Source organism: Corvus brachyrhynchos, unplaced genomic scaffold (genome assembly GCF_000691975.1).
Source record: "Corvus brachyrhynchos isolate BGI_N302 unplaced genomic scaffold, ASM69197v1 scaffold14, whole genome shotgun sequence".
In the NCBI taxonomy this organism is placed as follows: Eukaryota; Metazoa; Chordata; class Aves; order Passeriformes; family Corvidae; genus Corvus; species Corvus brachyrhynchos.
The window spans coordinates 11,530,848-11,558,070 of record NW_008239110.1 but is presented as its reverse complement, the minus strand read 5'-3'; the positions used below and the strand labels follow the sequence as shown (position 1 = coordinate 11,558,070).

The window sequence follows — 27,223 nt, the reverse complement described above, 5'->3', positions numbered from 1 at the left end:
GCACTTTCTTTCAAAGATGATTCTGTCTACATCTCTGAGGAACTTCAGTCTTTATTTCCATATGCAAAGGTGAAAATAGCATCCAATTAAAAGAATCATAATTTGAAAATATTGCAGATTTTCAGTAACTGAAACTTGTTTTAGCTTTTGAATGCAACTGCTGCCTTGCTAATTCATGACTTTTTTTTTTTTGGCTGTCTCCTCTGGGTTGCAAATTATTACTGAGATATGTAACTCAACACATTCATTGTACTCCCTTGTCTTCAAATGTATGCTTGTCTTGGGAAATGCTGAAGTTCTCATTTATGCTGATTTTTTCCCTAGCAAGTAATTATGAAACTTAGCCCCTTGGTCTTTGTTTTCATATTCATTGAACATCATTAAGAAAAAGTATGTTGTCAGTAAGATCCATATCTTTAGACAGGATGAGTTTATTATGTTTTTTCTGCCTGCATTTTTTCTTGTGATAAAGAAAAAGGTACTTATTTGCTACAATATTTTTTGCTCTGCAGTTTGCAATCCATTTTCTGGTTCTTTGATATTATGCATTTTTTATTCTGTGATCCCCAAGATTTCCTTTTTCAGCCCATATTCACCATCACCTTTAAAATCAATATGGTTTCGTTGAAGATTTATTATCCAAGAGTTAATTCCAATAACAGGAATATTTCCCCTAATGTGTTCAAACTCTCATACTGTGTAGGAATTAAAAGATACTTATTTCCTTCAGATTGTAACAATTATACTTCACAATCTACTCTTGTGGTATATTTAAGAGATCTCTGAACAACTTTTTACTTATATTAGAACACAAAACTAATTCAAACAAGCAGTATGAGATGGCTGTTACTTGTTTCCAAGGGCTCAAAGCCCATTGTTACAACACCTGGCTTTGTGTACACCTTCCAGTTAATAATATCAAATGAATAACTCCAAATGAAAATGACTGACACGTGGAGGCTACATGCTAAACATAAGGATACCACTGCATATTCCAGTACCATGCTGTTGCCTCCCCTTGGCTGTTCTAGCCCTCACATGTCTGAAGTGTTGTTGAGCTTGAGTGCAGAGGTGGGAAGAGAAGGGACTTCTGGGATCATCTCTTCTGACTTGGACAGCAGTGACTTCAAATTACATGCAAACTGAAACAGCATCCTGAACTACCCCTCCTCCCCACCAACACACCAATTCCCTAATAATTTCTTCACTAGTCCCATAAATTTTACATTTTAACACTTGAGGTATGCAGGAAGATTGTGACACTGAGACACAGAAAGATGTGATTCAAAAGTTACCCACAATAAAAGGGGGGTGGTGGTGGTGTTTCCTTTGGAGTACTCTGAGATCAAGATGTGCTTACTCAACATTTCTGTTTTGATAATTAGGCCTTTCCAACAAAAATGCCTTTTCCTAGAAAACTTCAAATCAGTTCTGTTGTGTGCAGACTTCTAACATGAGACCAAAGGAAAAAAATCCCAAGCTAAAAGCACTGAAAACAAGCTAGAAAACTTGACATTTATGATGAGCTAGTGTCTGAAAAAATATATTTGAAATTGAAGCTTTTATCATAACTCCTGCAATATGAATGCCACATCATTTACACCCTTCTTGATGGCTTCCAAAGAGTGAGTATCCATGTTTCACTATTCATGCTTTGCAACTAATGAATCTATTGCAAGATAGCACTGTGAAAGGAAGACATCCTTTTAGAAATGCAGCATTTTGAAAAAGCTGCCATATCTGCGCTGTGTTGTTAAAAATTTATCAGGCCGTGCAATATCTTGGTGGGAGGCATTTAGTTTTCCAGCTTCTACTCTTTTCTGTCATTTTACTTCATAGCTTTTTTATTGTATGCCATCCTGCACCACCACAAAAAGGATGAGTGGATGGGGCCCTTTCTGTCACAGTAATTCAAATGCGACCTAAGACACACCTAACTCCTTTCCACCTCAAGCTTTTAAAATACAGACACCTAACTATTCTCTAATTGACTATAATTTGGAGGAGGAAATTCAAATAGCTAACTAATGAAATAAATAAATTTAAAGAAATGTGAAAAAGAAGATTTTGAGATGCTGCTTCGATGAAAGGGGAGCAGACTTGTTGAGAGGGAGTCCCCATGTAAGAAATTTAGTACTTTGGAAAAGGAAAGGAAACATGAATTTCGGTTTTTGCACATTACCAATGACATAAAGAATTAACAAGTAATATCCTCATTATTATCAAAGGCTTAGAAGTATTCACAAGGATAAAAGCCCTGCGCAATTAAATTCCATTCAAACAGAAAATTTATGGGCCAAGCAGCTTGCATACCCAATTTCATCAGGAAAGTACCTTAAAGTATATGACTGAGGAAGTAATAGTGTAAAAAACTAGTATTTTAGCCTGTACTGCCTGTTCCACTAGAAATAATGATGCACCACTGACAGCACCACTGACAACACCACTGTCAAAGTTTAAAATAGGTCGGTGTTAGTTCCCTAACAAGTGCAAGCAAAGAATAGGATCTTACTGACTTCAGCTTATGCTTTCAGGGAAGTTTAAAAAAAAAGGTGAGAACATAAACTGAAGTATTTTCTTAGTTAGATCAGAGGTTTGGGAAAAATCTCTCAGATGTTTATGGATGTCTGCGAAATAAAAATCAAAGTAATAAACAAACAATCCTCCCCCAAACCAAACCAACTTTATTTAACTCCTGCTATCAACCCACAGACTTTGTATCCATCCTGCTTCAACAAAACTCAGGACTGCCTGAAGCATATAGAGTCACAATAAGGTTTCATCTGTATAGTCATGAAACCGAATTTTTTTGAAGATTATTCCTTGAGTGGCCGGCTTTCCTAATTTAGGAAAATGAACTGAAGTGCACCAAAGACAGCAGGAGATCTCACACTGGCTTCAGTGAGATTCATATTTCTAGCAAGGCTCACATTTTCACTACAGTGAAGACTATGTAAATTCCAAATTCACAGGCATTGCTTAGGATCTGTGCTGGCAAAAAAGAACCTGGAACCCCCTTCCCCCACACTGCACCCTTTCTTCTCCATTTGGTTAAACCCCAGTCTCCTGCATGGCTTATTTCTTGATGTAATGGGAAGGCTGTCATCTGCTCCCTTCCATTGGAGGGATGCTGTTAGAATTAGCATTGAAAAGTAATTTTTAGAAACATTAGTGAATATCAGCAAATGAGGTTTCACCCAGCATAATTTCACATTTCTGGTTCTGAAAGGTTTTGAGTATCATGTTTATCTGTGCATCCAAGTCCTTTGCACAGATACTCTCTGAGATTCTAAATCAAGATGCATGGCTTCCCTGATTTATTATGAAATACATGCATTTTCTTCATTAGGGAATTGCTACTATATCCAGAAACTCTGGGTTTTTATATCTGCATCTTGGATAAAGTAATGAATGAATTTGCCAATGCATAATATAATTGATTGTGCTTGGCTTGCTAGGTAATGATATAATATAGTGTGACTCAACCTGCTGGTCCAGGACACAATCAGTATTCATGCCCTAGCTCCTGGAAAATATAAAATAAACTGCTTAGATTATTTAGTGAGAACCCAATTTGCTTAGAATGAGTACAGACAACACAGAGCTTGCAAAGGAAAAGTAATAAGTCTAAAGTTCACATAACAAAAGAGCTAAGGCTAAGACTGAAATGTAGAAAAGAATAGTCTTAAGAAAAAATGCCCCCATGTTTATACAAAAGTTCTAACCCTGTGCACCCGGAGAGGCAGCCCTGAATTTTTTAGCACCACTCGTGTCCACGTATCCATAACAAAGAACGGCCAAGGACAGTCCTGTTACTTGTGCTAAAGAAGGAGGTAAAATGAGAGCAGACAGCTAGGAAAGTTTTGAACATAAAAACTGTATAATACATGTCAATATGGTGAGAATTAAAAAAAAGTATTGAAGATATGGTGTTGTATACTTAAATGCTATGGCAGTGGTGGATATTGAGCTACCAAAGTGGGCAGACACATTTCTCCATCTGCTGGAATATTTGGAATCAATTACCGATTACAGAAGAACTAGAAAGACAGCTTTTATTTGGGGGATGCAAGAAATTTTAAGAATGATGCATTACAATCTAGTAATCTATCTCCAATTGAAAGCTATATATTATTACATTTTAATGCAATAAAATCTTGAACATTTAACATCTTGAATTACATGTATATCACCAGAGTTGTGTCAAGTTAACAAGCTGAATATCTGGCTTCCATGGGCCTGGGAAGTGTTCAATGTGCTAGGAAGATGCCTGCATGTGGGGTAAGACTAGAGATGCAGCTGTTTATCAACTCACTCATGTCTTGCATGTAATGATGTTGCAAGGCTGTATTATACAAAAATGAAATGCTAATGAATCAAAATACTTCAAAGGCAATCTTCTCTTTAGTTTGGTTTCAAAGGCTCTAAAGCCCAGTTAAACTTGTTTCCTGCATTGTCCATGGATTTTCATAGATTTACTGCTAAGGGTGCAATAAACCTGTCTGGTGATAAAAGTAGCAGCACAGGGAAAAATCACAACTGTTTCTTGAAAGCCTCATAAAATGATATTCTGCAAGGGACACTAAACCACTCAGTTGATCCTACTTCAGCATAAACCCATTTGCTTCCCAGTGAAGTGGGGCTGTGCCCATTGGCCCGTGCAGCAAAAAGCAGAAGCAGCTGCATGAGATGTACAGCTGGGCTAGGAATGAAACAGCTCTTTAAAAGCTAGGAAACAAGCAAGTGTACACAGTCCTAGGAGGGGAATTAATTTAGATCACTTAATGCTAACATATCAGACTTCATTATTGAGTGCAAGTTACACATTTCAGTTCTGCTTCCTCAGATAAAATGCTACCTGATAGCAAGCCAGAAAGGAAAGGAGGAGGTCATCTAAGGATAAAAACATGGTAAGTAAAGAGGAAACCAAATAACTAAGTGGAGTTTTAAATCTAGATCTTCGCACACAGCCTCTCTCTTCAAATTTTGTCTGCAATGTAAGTTTGAAGGGTGTGAAAGGAGACACTGACAGCTTGAGAAGTTGATGCTACATTTCAGGTAAAGGTCCTTTCACAAAGCCCTGATAAAGGTCTTCTCTTTATCAACACTTCAGCTGGGAAGAACAAAGGAGAGACACGTGAATTGTATGGATCTCAGGATGAGTACAAATCACAAAAGAAATGCAGTGATGAAAAATGTCAATGCAGGCTTGCTATCTATGGGGTAACTGGCTTTCTAGAGAAGCAGAGACAAAAGCATTGCACCAGGTGCTGGAGGGACCAGGACCTCAAGCTGAAGGGGCTGTCTCAGAGAGGATGAAATCCAACCAGATGAGGTGCAGAGAAGGACTTGCTCTGATCAGTGAAGTAGGGACTGAGAGAAAATACGATTCCTCTCTACTGATGTACCAATGGAATAAATGCCATGGAGATGAGCATTCTTCCTGCTAATGGATACTCTTGGTAGGAAGATGAATGGACCAAAACCAGGCACAAGTAAATTTATGCTGGAAATAAGGAGGTTTGTAACTATTGGAGAAGTAACGTTCTGAAAGTCTGCCAAGGACAGCAATGGGGGCAAAAAACCTAAATAGGTTTAAGTAACAGTCTGATAAGAGTTTATGAGAGTGACAGCATGATATATACATCAACCATAGGAGAATGAGATTTTTGGTTTTCTAATAAGAAGAGCAAGGGGCAGAGGGGACCATCAGTTACTTCAGATGTGGAACTCAACCAGTTTATCAGGACACATGCTGAGATGGATGCTTTCAACCAAAAAACATTTCAGTTCTGAGCCTTCTACTCTTGAGCACTTTTTCCATACAGTCTTAAAGAGAGACCAAGATGCCACTATGGATGAGAGCTGACATGCACTTACTGCAGAAAGATGGGTGTCAGTAAAGCTGAAAATTCTGCCTTCCTGGCTCTGCTAATGTATCCATCAACTAGACACAGGGAAGAAATCAAACTTTTTATGTGCCTTTTGCCTTTCAAGTGCCTGAACTTTAAAGTTTGCATTTGCAAAATTGCCTTTTTTGTTATGTTTGAGCAATGCTGAGCACAGAGCTGTCCAACCTCTGCTGCCTTTTGAGTCTCTCCCTCTATCAGAGTTTGATTTTGCTAGTACCACTGTTTTCAGAATCACATTTGCCTTTTACAGTGTAATTTAGTAATTTTTCTTAGAAACAGTGGACTAACACCACTAAATATATTTATCTGTGGTACCAAATAATATTGCTAGGAACAGATAACAGTTTTCAGCTTATACCTAGTGTCAAACACTTTGGGTTTGAAGCATGAGGCAGAAAGAAGGAGAAACCACATCACCATGAGACAGAGCTGCAAAGCAGCAGACAATTCCCACATTGTGTTTTCAGTCAAATTTTTGTTTCTATTCTTGCTTCTCTTCTGCCTTCAAAATTCTCAAAGCCAAAAAACCAAAATAAAAGACAATAGTGATGAACAATTTTGTGTTGGACTCTGAAGCTTTGAACTTTCACTGTCTCATTCAGATTCATTCAGGTACTATTACTATCACAAAATCTGATTTGAGTTGATTAGACACTCAGAATTTTAAGCCTTCTTTTGCCTAACACTTCTAACACAATTTTAGCTATCAAGTAACCTCCCTCCTATGAATAAATGACGATACAAAGCAATTGCTTCCAGCACCACAATGTCATTTTCACAGGATGGACACTGTGGGGGGGATACTTGTCAATAATGAAGTGCCATTCCTTGTAACTGGAGGTCAAATGTGGTTCTGTACAACATGGTGTTTTAAGTATTAGAGGACCTGGGAGGTCAAAGTTTGACTTCAACACAAATATGCTCCACATTTTGGCATTTACAATAAGAGGCAAACCACTGGTATGGCCAACAGAAAGGTGTAATATATGGACAATTTAGTTATAAATTCAGAATCAGTATGAATGAAACAACCTTATTCCCAGGCAAAAAAATTCTATGGGAATTTTGGGAGAGTCCTTCCCTTCATGCTGCCACCTTAGGTCTGTTCACAGCAGTTGAAAGTTACCTTTGATAAGTAAGATGAAATTATTGATGCAGTGGCTGATGCTTTGATAAGTAAGATGAAAATAATGATGCAGTGTAGCCACTGCATCATCAGCCACTGAATCATAGCAGGTACTCAAATCTTAAAACTTATAACAGAAAGACCAAATGAGCTCAAAATTATAAAATAAAATTGTTTTTAGTGTAGGAAGCCTGAAGTAAAAAAAACAACTTGCACTTTTACTGTTTAGACCTAGCAAAGCTTGGAGGCTTCTTTTGTTTCCTTGTTCTGCATTGATGTTTCTTCAGGCATACTGCTATTCCCCAAATACATCTCTCATTTCCACATACCTTGTAGTGGAAGAGGAATAATCCACAGAAGAGGCTGTACAGGTCAGCTGTGAGTAGGGAGAGGTTGACTGCAGTAGCACTGGTTTTCTTTATAACCACTGGCATAAAGCTGTAGAGGCCAAACATACAGGCACTAAAGCCGACGTACAGCAAACCTGCAGAAGAGAAACAAGAAGCAAAGTGACCTTCCACAGCCTGCAGAAATGACTTTGTTAGGAGGAGGAGGGGTGTGTTTTAGGAGAAGAAAGAATAATGCTTTGTCAAATAAACATTCCAATTAATAGTATACACATATATAGAGAGTGAAAACCAACAGTGGAAATGATGTCCTTTGGGATCTCCATAACAGCAGAGTTCTTTCAAATTGATGTCTTATACTTCCAGTGACTACTTCATGTCCAACATGAATTTGGACATAATTATGCATTTGGACATATCAAATCTAGTCTCTTAAGGAGCTGAATGTCACCAGCATCAAGTGAGTTCATTTGAGTTGGATGGAGCACACAGTATTTTCTGTGAATGGACCCAAAAAATGAATGCAAAATTATTTGCAGAGGAGTTAATGAGCAAATGGATGAATGCATGAGGACAGCACTCAAGTGTCAGAGGTCCTAGTCCTACTTTGCCACCAAAACTGACAAATCACTTTATAGTTTTGAACCTCTGTTCCTCTACTCCTTTTTGTCTGCCTTCCTTAATAAAGCTTTTGTGAGCTGAAACTCTTTCCTGTCACATGTTTACAGATTGCCTCACACAAATTAGATTGTTAGACACTAATATAATAAAAATACATTACAGTGAAAATCTAAATAAATTTAAAACCCTAAATAACTTACTGGAAAAGAATTAATTGCTTGAGTTATTACTTGATAAATCCCAAGTCAAATTAATCAATATGAAGTTAAAAAACCAGCAAACATTTTACTCATCTGCTCTCATGCAAATTATATTTCTTAGGCTGCCGTATGCTACAGAATTCCCAATGGATATGTGCATGAGCCTAAATTTAGACTGATGCCAGCTCTTCAGAACATGTTGTTATTGGCTAAAAGTTGTAGAAAATCTGATTGCCAAAGTCCTGTAAGGGACTAGAAAGGATAAAAAAAAATAAAAAGGCCATATAATGGACATGTATCAGCATATGGGTCCATCTAGTTAAAAATTCTTTAGAAAAGCTATCTAAAGGACAAAATCAGCTGTGACAGATTGAATCCTTTAGAAACGTATGAACTGAAGTGTACATTCAACTGAAAGAAATTCAGCAGACACAAACTATCAGTGTCCATACATGTTATGGCATGATAAGGAATTTGAGTTTATATTCAGAATATGGACCATCATGGTAAAAAACTGATTTTACCTATAGGTAGCAAATTCATAAGGCATGCATTGTAAACTGGTAACAGAATTAAGTTCTGGGCAGCGCTTGAAAGGTGCTTTATTCAAACTCTGCAACTCTTCTGTAGCAGGCAAATGATTGCACCATATGGAGTGTAGTTTTGGTCAATGGGAAATTGTTTGCATACAGGAGCATTAAGTCAGCTTTTCTTTCAGGCTTAAGAAGAACAGGTCAGGCACTAAAGCCATTCTGGATCAGAAGTCAGCATTGTCAAAGAACACTCTGCAAATCACCAGCTGGTCCACCAAGCCTCCTGTTGTCTGGATTTAACCCAGCTTTGCTGGTTTATGTACTCAACTTATGGTATAATTTTATGGTACTGCCTCGGCGTTCACATTATTTGACAGACAACTACATGGACTTCACATGCTGCTTTTCCAAAGGGCATTTCAGTTCCAGTGGAAAATTGCTTGAACTGTAGCTGTCTTAGCAGAGGTGAATATAAAGTGGCATTTAATTTACAGCTTAAAAATACATGTAAAATCCACCAGCTGGGTGGCATTTAGTGGTGATAATAAAAACTGAAATTAACATCATATGATTTTCAGATATTGCTTCTTAGAGGGCCGGTTCTGAGACTAAAAATATGTTTTAAGTCAGCAGCTTGAAGCCTCAGCCTCCTCAGGTACCCATGCAGTGCAAATAGCAGCCTTGGGAATTGCCACTAGTGCTGCAGTCCCAGCAGATTCCAGAACCTCTTTGGGCAACTTGCTCTGCTGCCTGCCTGTCCTCAGTGTGAAGATTTTCCTTTTATCCAGTCTCAATCTGTCATTTGAGCTTCTGCCTGTTGTCTCTCATCCTCCTGTGAAGACCTCAGCTCTGTCCTTTTGATAACCTCCTTGTAGGTAACTTCTTTTCCACAGGCTGAACGAGCCCCAGTCCCTCAGTATTTCTCCATTTCTCTTTAGCCTTGCTGTCTTCACACAAATGGGCAGGATCTGTCCCTAGGGACCATTCTAAAATAGCCTAAATAAAGTACCACTAAGACCAACCTGAATTGAGAACTGCTGGTCTTGTTCCTGAGCATGCTGGTTGAATGTTGCACGGTGCAATGATGCACAAATGTTGCCTTTGTGCTTTTACTCCAAAAGCAAATGTTTAATTGGCATGAAATGGAATCAGTTATGATCTTTCATACTATCTTGGAACCAAGACCATTCAGAAATATTCAAACCCCCAATAACAAAGGGAACTTCCTTGGAGCTTCAAACGGGCTTTTCTCTTAAATAAAACTGATGTGAATTTATTTCTTACTATTTCATCTATTGCTATAAAACACATCATGGTCTCATATGAAACCACTCAGTCAAAAATATTTAATCATCCTCCTTTCAGTCTGGTTGTCAGCAAGTATTAATACTTAAAACCTCAAGGATTCAAACAGAGCTACATTGATTCACACTAAGTGTGAAGATGATGATATGTATCAGGGCAATTTCCAAAATTAACACCAGGAGGGCCACAGCCTGTTTTAAACATGATAGACATAACAGATTGGCTTTAGATCTTTATATTTAAAAACCATTTGCATCAGTTAAAAGGTAGCTCATCCAATCTCAAAAGCACAATTATGGCAGATGGCAACGGGCCACCTTGAGTTATTTATTAGGTTGCCTGCTGTGACTTTATCACCACAATTTGGATGGCTGATGATTTAACTCTGCTGGACTGCAGGTTTGAGTCTGTCGCAGTGGATAACTACTCTGGACAAGGCTGTGAACTCCCTGACACAGATTTGTCAATCACTTCTCGACAATCTTGTATCACTGCCAATGCAATGAAAAGTACACCAGGTGCACTGAAAGACACGGGAGAACTACAGAACTGTCACCATTTAATCCATGTTCAACTACACCACATTTCCAATTATTGCTATAAGAAAACAAGTACATCTCTATGATGCTTTTGCTAAGATGATCTCAGCCTTGTGAAGCATAAGGACTCTTCAGTATTAGTAATCAACTTTCAATGACATTTTAGCGGATTACAGATGAAGTAAGACCTTATTTTAACAGCACATTTCACTGATATTGAGTTAGAACAGAAATCTCACAGAAGTATATACGACACTTACATGGATAGTAGATTAATTCACTACGACCACTGCTAGTTCCATCAGTACCAGATTAATTATGTCCCTAAGCTCCTTCTCATGAAATATAAACAAACACTGATGCAATTATGCTAATTATCTCAGATTAAAGAAGGCCAATACACTTATAGTACACAGTTGAGAGTGTTTCTCCATGGATACTTTAAATTGATTTGTCACTTAGTTTTTCAGCTCAACCATCAAATTTCCAAGATTTCCAGCTGCAGTGTTTTGTGAAAAATGTGCTGTATTTATCAAGGTTTAGGACAATGAAAGGAAATTGTGAATTAAGTTTAAAGAAACCAGCTGTATTCCATAATTTGTATCCGCTCCCCTCAGGGATTCCCCACATAATCAGTTGGTTTTGCACACTTCTGAGTTTCATTTTGATGTTCAGTCTGAAACTAGGCAAAGACCGATTGTCAATGGACTGCCAAAGCTTGAATCCTCTGCAATCAATCGGATCTATGCTACTAGTATTCTTTTATTTCTTCTATTGTCATAAATAGCGGAAGAGTGATTACAGGGACTCCCCATAATATCGATTTGCTTTTAAAACAAATAATTCATTGGACGAATTAGAAGGGAGACATAAACTCAGCTTCCAAACTGAAACAGGAAAATGCAATCCCTGCTTGGCAGAACACCATAACAGCTTCACCAGGCACGATGCTCCCAAAGCTTGTCTAAAGGACACATCTGCTATATTCTACCAGGACTATTTGGAAAGCAATTAAACACTTCCATACAGAAATGCTCCCCCTGGAAGTGAGTTTATGAGGCTATAATACGCACTGCAAGTACTTTTTTAGGTTTTTTTGTTAGGTTCCATTTTCTTTCTTTGGCTTTTGTTGAAAAGGTTTGGCTCTTAATGACTACCTCATTTATTGTCCCATGTTGCACTGAATCTTAGAATTGGAACCCCATTATTGTTTTACTTCATGGCTGTCTGAATGATTACCTTACAGCATTCATAAGCTTAACCTAATGGTGCAAGGAGGGCATAACACGGTGCTGAAGGACAGACCATTTAAGAACAGTTATGAGGCATGTGGCTCAACCCTTGGCAGTAAACAGTAGAAAAGTCACAAACATTGGCTCCCCTGAAACTCTGTGGCCACCTCCCCAAACACCGGTTGTCTCCATGCCTCCTTCAGCAACTATCTTCAATGAGGTAAAGTGTGTTCTTACCTATTTGCCAATCCCAGGGGACTTTCAACAGCTCTTTGTGTTCCATGATTGCACTAGAAGAGAAGAGAAGGCAGAATTTGATGGAGGAGAACAGAAGTTAAATTACTTCCACTCATTCAATTCAAATGCTGGACAAAACAACATAAATAACTTTATAACAAAAAATCCCTGTAGGAACCGAATGCAATCAGAGTTTGCTAACCCACTCTGGCATTATCCCTGTGCCTGTGTATTTGAAAGATCTTCAGGGCAGTAATCAGATGTGATAGCATACAATTTGCCCTGGTTTATTTCCAGCTTTATATATACACCTGCTCTACATGACCATTCCCCTAAATGCTCAATCCCCTTGTACTCTTCTGACTTAATATTCTGAAAGCTTTTGAATGTTAATTATTAATAATGTATCTATCTGAGTTATTCACACTTCAGAGTAGCTCTGCAGTGTAAAAATAAATAGATATCACAGACTGGCTTTGGGAAGCATACTGTGATTTGTTACACACTGAGAGAAACCAAATAGTCGCAGCAGTGAAAGTCAGGATAATAAGCAAAGGATGGGCAAACCTGCAAAAGTCCACTTTCAGTATCTTGTAAATCTTGCATTGTACATTAATATCAAAATCACAGATCCATAAAATTCTAAGGTGGCAACAAGTCCAGGCAAACAGACCCTTGGAGATAAGGTATCTCCCAAGCTCGGTCTTCACTCAGGTAACTGCTTTCTCTATCTGTGTGATTTCCAGATAAATCCTGCTGTGCAGAACTCTGCATGCTGGTCTGAGCCCTATTTTAAACAAGTATAAAACATGGAATTATACAGATTGAAAAACAAATTACCTAGTACAAAAGGTGGCATGTGGAAGACCAAGTCTAATAATAAAACTACAGGAGCTCAGCACCTTCCAGATTAATCTAGTCTAAAGAGTTGCATGCTGGAAATTCTAATTTGCTTGCTGCTGATGTGTGGCAAATCTAATACTGTGTACAGAATAATAAGACTATTTTGTCTGCAAAATAACTAAATTACAGATGTCTTTGCATGCATAAGGCATATGTCTCTTTTATCAGCAATTCCTGAAGAATATAATGAAAACAAACTGCAAAGTCTCTTGGTCTGGCAAAAAAAATTTCACATAACTTAAACGTAGGAACATTGCTTTCATATTATTGCTTAGCCAATACAAAAGAAGTATAAAACAATATGCTATGGCTTGTGATTCCTTATGATCTGTGAAACAAAGAGGAGTGAGAGAAACTTTGCCAGAAGTGGCCATTTAGTGATGCAAGAGGCACTGAAGAATTGGAATCACAAGGACTTTGAAAGGTTGCAGTAGTTGGAGGAGGTCCCTGATGACTGAAAAGAGAGAAATGCAACATTCAGTTTAACACAGAACAAGAAGTATAGCCTGGCCAGCCTTATGCTAACCTTCAGGAAGATTATGGAGCAAATCTTCCCAGAAGCCATTCACAGGAAATGAAGATGATGCCACTGGGAACAGCCAGCACAGACTTCTCAAGAGCAAACCTGACCCAACTGACTGCCTTGAGGTGAGGTGACTGGATCAGTAAATAAAGGAGAAGGAATGGATGAGAGGATGTGTTGTAACCTACTGTAACTTTAGCAAGGTTTCCAACATGATTTCCTTAAAGATCTTTAGAGACTGAAGAGGTATGGATTAGATGGGTGGCCTATCTACAATGTCGTCTAAAGAAAAGGGTGAGAAGAAACCTCATGAATTTCAAGAAAAGCAAATATTAACTCCTGCACCTGGTGTAGAGCGACACTATGAAACAGTACAGGCTGGGAGCTGACCAGATAGAAAGTTGTTTTCTGGTAATAAACCTTAGATTCCTGATGGACATCAACCTGAATTCAAGTCAGCAATGTGTCCCTGGAGCAGAGTAGGCCAACAGCATCCTGAGCTGTGTTAGTAAAAGTCTGGCCAGCAAGCTGAAGGATGTGATTTGTGAGACAGCAGCCAGAGTACTGTATCCAATTTTGGGCTGTCCAGAACAAGACAGACATTAACAAATTGAAGGGAATACAGTGGAATTATATCACAGTGGTCAGGCAGGTTGAGCACAGGATGTAAGAGGAGATGCTGAAACAGCAGGGTTTGCTTAGTGTGAAGAAGAGAAGGCTAAGCTGGGGCAAAGGGGGACATGACAATAAATTTTCCATCTTAACTACATGATGTGTAGTTACAGACAATATAGCCATACTTTTCTTGGAGGTGCACAACAGAAGGATGAATGACAATGGACACAAGTTGCAATGTGGAAAACTGATTAAATATCAGGGGGAAAAAATTAGTCAAACACCGGAACAGGTTGCCTATCATGACTGGCAGTTCCATTCTTGGAGATACCAAGAAATCAAGGGAACAAGTTCCTAAGCAACTTGATGTAACTTTGGAGTTAGCTTTGAGTAGGAGCTTGAATCAGATGACCTTCAGGGGGCCATTACAAAGTGGGCCACGTTATGATTATGTGATTCCATCAGATAACCTTAGCTCCATTTGCTGGGTAGTTGTGACATCCCCAACTCTTGTAAACTAATATTCTTCCTCCTTGGTTTAATCACATTCAAAATACTAAGCTTCTCTTTCCACCATGTCTGGGTAATCAGCCAACTCATTAATTCACTGTTTCCCCTGACACCTTAGCTCTTCCTTTGCTGCACAACAGGCATTATATATGTTTATTTTACGTTACAGTCTAAGACTCCTTCAGTTTAGAGGAGCTAAAGGTCCTATATTGCACCAAAGTGGCCAGTAGCGTTTCAAAGAAAGAGCTCTTTGAAATAAGTGATAGATTTAGTTAGATTAAATCTCTGTGAACACTTAACGGTGTGACTTCTGCTATTCATTACAGGTAAAGGTAAGAAAAAGGCACAGGTATGAACTAAGTGTAGTTGGGTCTCCGGAAGGTGCCCAAAAAGCACTATCAGCAAAAAGCTGCAGAGGCCAGTGGAAAAAAACCTGTTGGAGCGAGATTTTGGGCCAAAGGTTGAATAGAAAAACCTTTGGGCTTTCAGCAAAGAATTGGTTTCTTACTGTTTCCTTCCACTTGTGTCTTCTTTATACAAAGATGCCTTGTTCCAAGACCAGCTTCTCACCAGCAAAACGGCTCACAGACCCTGAATTGTGACTAACTGCTTGGGTCACGAGGGAGTAATGGCACAACGATTAAATTCTGGAATACTAGACATTTACATGACAGTTTACACACACAGAGCAAGACAAGGGCATTGCTTTGATGTCATCAGAACCAGTTAGTATCTACTTAATCACAAACACATAAAAAAATGCTTTAGCCAAAGATACTAGGCATGTTTACATGCTCTTAAATTCCCTCTTTTTGAAAAGGGAACTGCTTGTATGGCAGCTAGTTAACATAAATAATTTTAAGACCCTTGTTCAGATCCCAAATAAATAGATAAGCTTTCTAGCTAAAGAAATAGAACTATTGAAGTAGGAATTGATGGGCTGCGTTTTTTTGATCAGTCTTTGTTCTTAAAAGCAGAGTAGCTCAGATCTGTAGAGAAGCAAATTGTTTTGGACTAATAATAAAAATCATTCTGTGTTATAAGCACAGGTGATAGACTTGCACAAAATGCAGCAATCTTGCATGGCTACTTTTACATCAGTCACAGTACTACAACACTGGAAGCCACCTTCCAGCTATTAGGCTTGCAGCTGAGATGCTCGCTAGGTACATGTGCATATAGACCAGACCCATAGATCCTGAAATCCATGCAACAATCTCCTCAGTACTAAATATTTTTGAATTGAAAAGGCCATTTTCTTAAAGGCTTTTTCATCATTTCCGCCATATCATAATGTAGTTACACAGAACAAGCGAACCAGTAAAATACTTTCTGACGGGATGTGTTTTCTACCTGTTTAGAAATCAAAGCAACTTTTTAAAATTATAAAACAGAACCAGAGGAAGCTGTAGATTTTGTTATTCATAGATTAGATTAACACATGAAGTATCCACTTGTCCTTCAGCACTAAGATGATAGGACGTGTCTTCTCACTCTTCATGTGACTACTCGAAGACACTGGTCCTTGAATTAGAGTACTTCAGTAAAAATTTGTGTTACTATTCAAATCACCAATTTGAAATATGAAAACTAACAAAAATTCCAAGATTAGAAGACACCTGGTCCACAGGAAAGGGCTAATTTTGAAGAGGTGGTTAGTGTATCTCAATGCAGGCTACAGCTGCACTTATTTGAATGACTTTGGGGCTCAAACCTGCTCACTTACAGCTGAATTCCACTGAAGAAGGAGCCAAAGAGTCCAATCATGCCCAGGAATTCCACTCGACTCAGATTTCGGACGATGTACTCCTCACAGACGTTTGAGATGCCGTAGAGTGTTGCTCCGCCAAGTACTAGGAGATCCCCTATCAGTTTATTTTCACCTAGGGACAAACAGAAAAAAATCAGAATGCCTCTAAACAACCATCTTTTGTCCAAAACCATTGCAAGTTCTTCCCTGCAGACTTAATTCCTTAGTCACTAAGTAGCCCTTATATGGGTTAATAAAATGAATGCAAATGTTCTGTCATTTTAACAGTTTTCATTCAATACACCAGCCAAGTCTAGAAGAGAGAAAGGGAGACCATATTCCTTGGTGTAGAAAAAAGAAGCCAAAAAATGCCGAAAAACTTGTAAAAAAAAGTATAGAATCCAAGTGACACTCTTCAGAGACTAATCCTTTTTACTTTATTATTACCACCTTTATTTTTTCTTTGCAGAGAGAATGTGACTCAGCTCTATAGAGCAGTTTGCATCCCATCTTGAAATTTAACCAGTCTAAAACTTGTTCAGTACTTAGATCTGAGGACAACTGAAAAATTCTGTGTACCTGTGAAATGAGTGAAGAAATCATTACAACCCAATATTGACCTCATTCTCACATGGAGCTGTTTGACAAGAAAGAGAGGAGGAAGGATGGGGTGTAGACAGGGTGATGATAATGACAGATTTTTAAAAGAGGTTCAATTAACATAGCAGTACCTAACTCATGCAAAGATCAACAAGATGTATTGTCAATACATTCAGGTATATAGAATTACTAAAAAACTTTTTTATCAAAGACTGTTTGAAATCTTTTTAAGTCTTGGAAGATTTTATTATTGGGTGTTGGGGAGAGCTACAGTGACATTTGATCAAGTTCCAGCTTGAAAACTGAGGCCCTAGCTTTGCAAACTAGTGCATGCAATTCCCTCTGCACATATGGCTTGTTAAATGATTTCTACAAGAGCTACAGCTTCACAAAGCTGTCAGATATTGCTGCAGAACCATATTCTGAAAGGCTGGATATAATGGATTTTTCTTTGAAAAGTTTCAGCAGAAATGCGGAAGTACTAAACTGTATTTTTTAAAAAAGAAACCTCATTTTCTTTTAAAATACCATGACTTATTTTTTATGTCCCTGCCTTTTAAAGTTTTATTTCAATTGATTTGTAAAATATACAATGAAGTAAATTAAAATGGGAACCAAACATTCTGACTGGTTTAAAATTATCTTTTCAACATTTTTCTTTAAGGAGTTCTTTTAAGCCTTCAGTTATCATTACAAACTGGAGTGCCGAAATTTCTATGGAGAAGAAATTTATGATGATAAAAATGGTCATAAGAGGACAGACCAAGGGTTCATGAATCCAGTATCCTGTCTCCAACACAGGCTATGAGCACCAGAAAAGTGTAAGTTGTTTAAGGACAGTAGGAATGGAGTAAAGTGTAAAATATTCCCAGTAATACTCTCATAGTTTCCAACATTTTTCAGCTCAGATGAGATGTGGCTTCTGTGTATTTACCAAACATTACTAGATTTGTTTTTCAGATACTCATCCAGCCTTTCACTGAATTTCTGTTTTGAATGTTCCTTGACTGGCAACATGTTTATATTTGACCATTTTTAAAGATTTGGTTGCTTTGGTGTTTTTTTATTTTTCTTCTTTTAGCCTTCTTTTGCAATCAGTAATGGAAGATGTTCTTAATTTAAAATAGCCATCAGCACTTTACAAAACTTCTTCATACCCCTGATGCATTTCATATTTCACAGTGGCTCCATTGATTCCTCACTGAGCTCACTCATTTGGTATTTATTGCAGCTACTCACTGACAGTTCCGGGAAGTATTGCTGAAAAAGCTTTTGACCTTAGAGCTTCTTCTGGGACAAAAATATCATCCTTTGGCATCTGTGAAACAAAAGTAGCTCAGAGGCTGAGCATTTTCGCACAGATGGGATGGCCTCAAGCATCACACCCCGACAGCTCTCCCCAAAGTGCTCTCATGCTGAGTGTGAGCCTCAGCCTTCAGGGCTTTCCCAGAAGAGGGAGCCAAGATCTGTTCAGAGCACCGGACTCTGACACTGGAACCTCCTCTGGTACTCAGCAGCACAGGGTGGCTGAGGAGAGCATAAACAAATAGGGAAGCACAGAAGGACTTTTATCAGCCAGCTCTCAGTAGATTAGGCATTTTCTGAGGTGGAAGTTACATTAGACCATCAAATTTAATAAACCTTGAGGGATTCTTCATCAATTTGTGTAAAATCCATGTATTTTTTGCCTACTATTAAGAAGTACTTCATGTTTTTAACTTTACGCTGGACACCTCAAAATTATATTGGTCATCTCATAATTTTATGAGAAATATTTAAAAATCACTCTGTATTGACCCTCTCCATATCACTGAAGACTTCATATACCTTTACAGTATCTGTCTCTTTCTTGCCTTTTCTGAGAGATGGAATGTCCTGGTTCAGCTACAGTCTCTTCATCTGAATCCATTTTATGCCCTTGAACAGCTTTCTCACCTTTCTCCACAGCTTATACAGGCTTATTTTCTCATCACTTCTTTTTGAGATGCAGTGACTAGAGTAATACATGGTACCCAAAGGGTTAGTGCATCAAAACTTTATATCCTGGTGAAAAAATGTTGTAAAATATGTTTTTGCTTTCCTTCTTAGCAATTACTATTCTGGTTGTCAAATGCCTTATCTTTGTTTCCTTGAGAGACTGAGACTTTGGAACTTACCCCCAAGACTGACATATCCCTATAGACTTATTTTCATGGAAGTGATATCCACATGGATCTACTGGTTTCATTGCTAAGGAAATATGGGTCAACTAACTAGAGGCATTCTAAAGACTTTTAGGATAATAAAGTTGTATTTGACCAATTTAATGGTGTAGGTCATTCTTCAGAAGACACACAAGGCATAGCCTGGAAAAACAAGCTTTACATTAATGATTGTTACCATATTTAATATTCTGTGGAGAAGTCATATAGTCCAGAGCAGAGTTAGTGTTTTGGGAACTAGTTATAGCACTACAGTAAAACACAAATTTTTAAAATGTGAACTGTGTTCTGGCACGATTTCTTTTCACGCTCTCACTACACCTCTTTGTCACATTTTTGCCCTCGCCCCTGCCATTAAGAGGTCTTCCTCTTTGCTTTTGGTTGTAGTTACTGATGAACATAATATCTAAAAATCATTCTCAGCATGTTCCATTTCAAATTGAACATAGACTCACGTGTATTAACAGGATTGATGTGACTGGTTTTCGGAGACTGTTGCACGTTAAAGCTAGGATGTGCTTTGAAAACCTGGATGAAACACAGACCTCTGTGGCTTGGACCACTGTGTATGGCAAGAGCAGAAGTATGAAAGTAACTCATGGGAAGAATAATGTTATTTTCAAGTATACTTGGCACGTAAGATGATAAAGCACTAAATACTTGATAGTAATTGTTTTTCCCATTGAGTAAAGTGCACAATATCAGTACAGATACAATAAAGAGGTAAATGACCATATATTTATTGAAAATTGAAAGCATGTGTGCACATTATACCTAATTCCTGCAGATAGTTTGGAAAACACCTGTTAATCTCTCAGTGATACATTTTAAATTCATGTTCCCTTACTGTAAGTGTTGGCAGGCTAAATTGCCTTATGCTGTGGGTACCTAGCAGAGCCTTATGGCTCTTCTAATACAGTAAGCAGTGTGGTCAACAGGGGCAGACAGGTGTCAATAGTTCTTATCCCCCAAAATATAAGATAAACAGAGACATTTACTGAGGACTAACAAAGCATCATTGTTTTCGGTGTCTTCCTTTCTTTAGTTTGCCCAGTCCTAGGAAACATCCTATAAATGGTGCACAATCTCTTAATGAAGAGTTTCAATTTTGTTCTTTTTCCCCTGCCCTTAATTCTTCTTATTTGCACATTTTAATGTATAGTTTTACCCTTTCAAAGAAATTAAACCAGATGATATATTTTACTCTTTTAAAGACAGCATTATTAACAACATCATTATGCCACTAAAACAAGTAAAAAATCAGCCGTGTCTCTGCATAGCAATAAGCATGGACACAGTTTTTCATGTGTAGGTCCAAATTAAAAGGCAATAATGCATGTTAACAGATTTTTTCTGGACAAATTTACTTAACAGCTACACCTATGCTTTAATAATGAACATGGCAAATCACATCTAATTACTGCGGCTGGATGGCAAAGTGTCAGTGTTCTTCAATCTGTTCCTTGTCTGCTTCCACTGCCCCACATGCTCCTGCTGGTCCACAGCTCACTTGCACAAGCATGTTACTCTCTAGACTGCTGGGACACAGGATGCTTCTTCTGGAACCCAGGGTTGAAGTCTCAATTCCTCTGAAAACAACCATTCCCAATGCAGCTTTGGCTGGCTGATTACACAATACAGAGTACACTATTTCCTTTTTAGCTGAGGCAAGGCTACTTCTGGAGGAGACCAATGAACTATAAGTCTCCTTTCAGGATTAAGGACAGAGATAAAAGGGGGCAGGGAGATATGGTGAGCACTGTCACAAACTCCATTGTTTTATTTAGTAGCATTCCGGCAAATGCAGTTTTTACAGCACTTGCATTTGTATTCAGAAAGCTGAGTCAAGAATTTTAAATCCCAGTGTATTATGCTCTGCTCACAATTCAGTGCTTTTAATTAAGAATGAAAACTGTGCCTAATTGACAATCTTTGAAAAGAATTTCCAGCCTTCCCACATAATTTGGCTTGGCACTAGAGAAATCAATGTGACAGGGCAAGTTGATCGATGAAATCTAACTCTGTCTAGTCTGCATTAATAGATACACACACATTATTCATATGATGCCACACAAAAAAAAGAACATTTTACACACAAGGAGGTTCTTTTCAAAAATGTTACAGTCAAGTCCCAAAAATTTAGTATGAGCCTGTGTGCAAAACCCAACTGGTAATACATAGGTTCGGTGTCTTTTAGCACCTACCCAGTGACCCCACCTCTGTAGAAAAGCAAGCAAACTTGAGGAAAAGTAAGAGCACACAGTGGATGTGAGAGGTGCTTACAACTCAGAAATGTAGTCAGTTTGGAAGGGAAGCTATTGAGGTTTTCAATCCAACAGCTAAGCCAAAAGAGAATGAAACTACAAATATTTAGCTTGTCCCCGCAGCTTGCACAAAGGGTGACCTGTGTTGTAAGAAACCTGTTTGCAGCACTGCTGACTTGTAAGTGCTGACCCATTTTTGCCCTTCTGACAAGGAGGCAACTGAATGGTGCAGTGCTTCGGATCCATGAAGGTACAGAGCTTCCTGCCAAATTTCCCCCTTTTTTGGCCCCAGTCTGACACACAGTGGTCAATGGTTTCTCTGAATAGAACTTGGCCATACAACCCATCCATTCTTACTTACCTGCTCCTTGCTGTCTCCCAACGAGGACATCTGCTCCTGCCATGCAGCCCATGCCCAGAATGCAGACCACAATCCCAATGAAATGTACTGCCTTGTATCGTACCAGTAAGAAGAACCAGGAGAGGAGTATCACCACTGGGATGACAAAACAGTCTAGGAGCTGTCAAAAAAGAGAAGAAAAATCAACAACACATCAACCTGCAAATACTTTGCCCTAAAGTACTAGGATAGATTCCAGCAGAGGGAAGCACGGTTATAGTTTGTGATAGCACTTTCTACCACAAGAAAGTGCATTCAAGTGGCTCTTCATACATCAGACAGAGGGTAAGACAGTCCATGACAATTCCATGAATTCAGGAGAGCTGTTGCTCTATGATAACAGTCAAATGCAGTGCTCTTGCATTCAGATGCATATTTCAAATCCATGGGAAGAAAACCTGGGCCAAAAGACAGTCACACCACTCCATCTGGTCCTTACCTCTGGTGATTAATAGACAAGTCAGGGTAGTTTTCCTGCAGTCTAGACATATGCTTTAATTCAGTAATTTCAGGTCCAGATATTAGGAAAGTTCATAATACACAAGTTGACCAGATTTATTAAATCTTTCCATATAAATCAGGGGTTTTCTGCATGCAGAATGCTTACAAAAAATCTGGCCCCTGTGGTGACTGTTATATCTGTGAAAATAGAGTTCCATATGCCTTTGAAGGAAAAAAACCCCAAACTCCAATCCCCCATCTTGCGCGCAGTGCAAGAAACTCAGTCTTCTTGCCAGTAGACCCTTGGAAAGAGCTTTCTCAAAGAAATGTTATGAAACACAATCTTTAATTTTTTTTTTCAGAGACATCCAGCAATAAGCCCAGAGAAGCTGTGACAAATAAAGAAATGCACCAAATGTTTTTGAGAGGAGCTTGAGATTTAAAAATTAAAATATACTTTAGAAACTAGTGCATGCCGCCAGGAAACAAAAATCCTGTGTAAGAAACACCCAAAGAAACTTGACTTTAATCCTACTTCCTAAAAGGATACAGGTAATGAAGAACTGCAATTCTGTAGATATATATACACATATGCATATACATATACATACCAATTTTTGGACTAAGGATAATTTTCCTGAAATTTTCTTTGAAAAACAAGAGTGTGCCATGAAAACCCATTCATTTCAAATATTTCCCAGACAGTGAGAGGCAAAACCCTTCAGAAGAAAACCAGTTTATCAGTGGGACCATGCTGCTCTTGGCAGGCTCAAACAGTCCCAAAGAGCTGCAGAACAGATGAGGGAATTTACAAATGGGAACAGTTGATATTAAAAGCAGGTTCTGCATTTAAAGTGAGAGCTAATAATCTAATAGCCATGGTCAGGCCTCTTTACAGTGAAAACTTTCTCCAGCAGTCCTCAAAATGCCATCCTTCACTGTCAGAACACAACAAGGGACAAGGTCCGAAGGAACTGGAACAAGCTTCTTCGCCTGCATGGGGCATCTGCTCTGCCCCTGCAGCGCCTGGAGCACACCCAGTGTGTGCCCAGCTCACACTCAGCAGTGTGTGCCTGGAGCACACCCAGTGTGTGCCCAGTTTGGGCTGGGCAAAGACACGCATGTGCAACACACCACACCCACGGGAACAACTCCAGAAGCCATCCTGCTGGGAGCAGCCATCTCCTGGGGCAGGGAGGGCTGGCAGGAGGAGTACCAAGCACTCACATTAGATCCTGGGCATCTGAGGGAAGGGCACCCTTCGGTGTAACCTACAGGATGTGGGAACAGCTCAACAGCTTCTGTCTCACTCCACACTCATGCCATCATGCCTGCACTTGCTGGATGTCTGTCCTTCAGCAGCTGCACTGGCACACACTACACCCATCACCTCTGCTGAAGGTGCAGAAAGGTGGCACCAAACAGCAAGGAGGCAGGCACTTCTTACCCTGCTCACAGCTATCCCTGAAGGCTTGAATGCCTCTGTCCCATCCCTTCCCAGTGTGGCATTGGACAGGTGAATTTAACTCACCATTTTCTGACCTCATCACAGTTTTTCATTACATAATGTGTGGCTTCAAAGAAGATGGAGGCTCTTTCTTTAACAGAAATCACATGGAGAATCATAGAACCATAAAATTATAGAAGAATTTGGGTCAAAAGGGACCTTGAAGATGATCCAGTCCCAATTCCCCTGCCATGGGCTGAAACAGCTTCCACTAGACCTAGTTGCTCAAAGCTCCATCTAATCTGGCCTGGAACACTTTCAGGGATGGGGCATCCACAGCTTCTCTGGGCAATCTGTTCCAGTGCCTCATCACCCTCCCAGGGAAGAATTTCTTCCTACTGATAATCTAATCCTGGCACTCCTCCAGTTTAAAACCCTTACCCCTTGTCCTGTCACTGCATGCCCTTGTGAAAAGTCCCACTCCAGCTCTTCTGTAAAGCCCTTTTAGGCACTGAAATGCTGCTACAAGGTCACCCCAGAGCTTTCTCTTCTCCGTTCTGAGCAATTCCAATTTTCTCAGCCTTTCTTTAGAGGAGAGGTGTTTCATCCCTCTAATCATCTCTGTGGTCACCTCTGGACCTGCTTCAACAATTCTATGGGCTTCCTGCAATGGGGGCCCCAGAGATGGATGCAGTATTCCAGGTGGGGTCTCATCAGAGTGGAGTAAAGGGAAGACAAGGGGGAATGAACACAAGTTACACTGGGAAAGGTTTCATCTCAATAAAGAAAGAATATTTTTTACAGTGGGAACAAACTCCCCAGAGACCTGGTAAAGTCACCAGAGGTCTTCAAGATGTGACTGGACACGGTCCTAAATAATCTCATCTAGGCTCCCTTTCCCACAGAAGATTGGACCAGTTTGGAGGGCTCTTCCAAGCTGGGCTGTTCTATGAGTCTAAATTGTTCTATGAGTTTAAAAACTGCTTGTACCTGCAGCATATGTACTTCAACATGCAAATTCCCACTAACAGTCTTCTAGAGGAAGATTTTAAAAATTCCTCTCATTCCATAAATATTTAAACATACCTATGCTTTCAAGTATGTGAATGTGTGTCTTTTAAGAACTAACGTGAAAGGACGCATGAACAGAACCTGTCACAAATAAATGATGCTGATAACAGCTAGCAAATGCCTCCTTGGGCTGGCAGTCCAAAGTCTAATCCACAAATTGCTATTTGGAATGCTGCAGCATTAACAGATACAAACATGAAAGGTAGATAGCGTTCACTGGCATTATATAGTTCTTAAATGGTGCTTAGTTTATACCTTTAATTAAACAAAGAAGTAGACAGAAATAAATAAGGTCACTACCATATAAGCAATAAGATAACCTAGTAAATATTGCTTAACTCTTTTTCAGGTATTGCTTTATATTTCACTTCTCCAGCACTAAATTTGTCCTGCCTTTCTTTTTTTCCGCAGATAAACCTGTCTAGTAGAAGAAAAAATGCACATGTATTCCACAGACAAAAGATATGAGATTGAGGATTACCTCTTCTGCAGTAAGGCTTTTTTACTGGTGGAGTTTTTTGCCATTTTTTCTTTCTTTTGTTTGTTATTAATTATTTCAGCTATTAAGAAAAAGTATTATACCTAATTGTAATTTTTTTCTGTCTACAAAGCTTTTATAGTAACAAAGACAGATTGTGCTTAGCTGAATTTCATTTATAGTACATAAAGGTCAGTTGTTTATCAATATTTCTCAAATAATCATCTCTGATGTTTTCCTTCTTTTAAATTGTTTATTTAAAAGGTAGTACCTATACCCTTTCATTAAGTTGAATTAATGAGTGGTCTGATTTTAATGAGCATTCCTGTTAATCACAGAAGTTATTATATCTCACTAACCTAAAAGAAAACATATTTCCTATGTTGCCATGGGGTCATGCAGATCATGTTCTTTGACACGGCTGTGTTTGTGGCTTTCTTCAGTCACAGCTCCGAATGGGGCTGCTTTAGAAGGCAGGATACAAAAATATGTAATCTATTGATATACTGTCCTATAGAAACTTCTTTTTATTGTGAGAATGTTATGTTGTTGTAGAAACTGAAGATTATTATTTGACTCTAAAAGATACCACACTGCATCTAAGTCTGTTGATGAAACACAATGTTGAAATCTATTTCCTCTGATTACTTGTTTGTTAAATTATGTTGACTTTATTATACTTGTCAATCGTAGACAAATACTGTCCTGCTAACAGTAAAAATCCAGTCTCTGGTGTCACAAATGCAGCATGTCTCTACACATCTACAGCAAGAATGTACTGTTAAATCATTGGAAGGGAGAGCTGGCAAGCTTTAGAATAAAGGCCTCTAATACAGAGTGTGAACTGCTGATCTGTAGTGATATCAAAAAGAAAAAAGCTGGTCAGCAAACTCCCTATGGGAACAGCTGAGCTGAATCTTCCTTTTTAAACATTCATTGGATTTTTCCCCCCCAGTTATAAGCCCTTTCTTTTCACATTAGGGGTTTCTCATTAGCGCTGCCCTCCAGCAAATCACGTGGAGAATCAGCTGCACCCTCTACTTACCCTGCTCTCCAGAGCAGAGGGATCAGTAAAATCAGTGTCATATCCGTCAAACATTGTATGACCAAGTACACATGATGGCTATAGAATTTCAGCATGTGATCTGGAAATTTTAATACAACAGCAAGTGCTAGATGCAGTAACAGACACATCTTCTGTTACTTACTTTGTGTTTTTCAAAGGAAGAAAGGGTTCGTGGCTTGTTCAAGGGCTTTTTCTCCTCCAGTTTTTACACCACCTTCACAATATCGCACACATTTGATTCAACAAAAGCAGATGAGATGTGAACCCTCACAGAGATGGATGCCGGCTGCCAGGGGAGCTGTGTTGCAATTATGCTGCCCTGCAACCAAAACCTTCTGCAGGAAAGGTGTGGATGCTGGCAGCATCTCTGACAGGGTTATTTCAAGCAATTCAAACAAAAAAGGGAGCTCTGTTTTTATCTTTCATGTTTCTATTTGCTACCTCATCACAACTTAACGACTTTTCTTGCATGGCTTTTATTTAATCACAAAATTAATGGGAAATCATTAACTTTTCATTCAGTCAAAATGTACAGTACTTCAGGTATGGAGACTGGTGAAAGAATCAGTGATGTAATTTGTTCTAAAAAAATGTAAAAATGTTTATTTCCATGTGTACTAGTTTGAAAACAAACCAGTGGGAGGCACTAAGTCAGAATAACAATTTAATGGAAATTAAAGAAAAGGGGAAGAAAAAAAAAAAAGGTAAAAGAAAACACTGTCAAACTGACAGAGTCAAGGTACAACCTGACACCCTGTTAGGCAGGGTGGTGGTAGCAGTCTGGTAGAATGGTGGCTGCAGTCCTCTGAAGCAGTGATCCTGTAGTAAAACAGTCTGCTCTTCCTCAGGAAGTCCAATGGTGGCTGTGTAGCTCCTGTCCTCTGGAAATCCAGTGGGAAGCC

At 38.9% G+C, this 27,223-nt stretch overlaps 1 protein-coding gene across 1 annotated transcript in view; it reads right to left on the bottom strand.

Annotated features, from left to right (window-relative positions):
• SLC35F1 (solute carrier family 35 member F1) overlaps positions 1-27,223 on the bottom strand; it is a 110,485-nt gene that overhangs the window by 14,167 nt on the left and 69,095 nt on the right. The window contains exons 4-7 of the mRNA XM_017739412.1: positions 21,780-21,939; positions 16,330-16,486; positions 12,053-12,105; positions 7,368-7,522 (exon numbers count right to left, since the gene is read on the bottom strand). Coding sequence (XP_017594901.1) covers positions 7,368-7,522; positions 12,053-12,105; positions 16,330-16,486; positions 21,780-21,939 — 525 coding nt within the window. The remainder of the gene's footprint in view (positions 1-7,367; positions 7,523-12,052; positions 12,106-16,329; positions 16,487-21,779; positions 21,940-27,223) is intronic.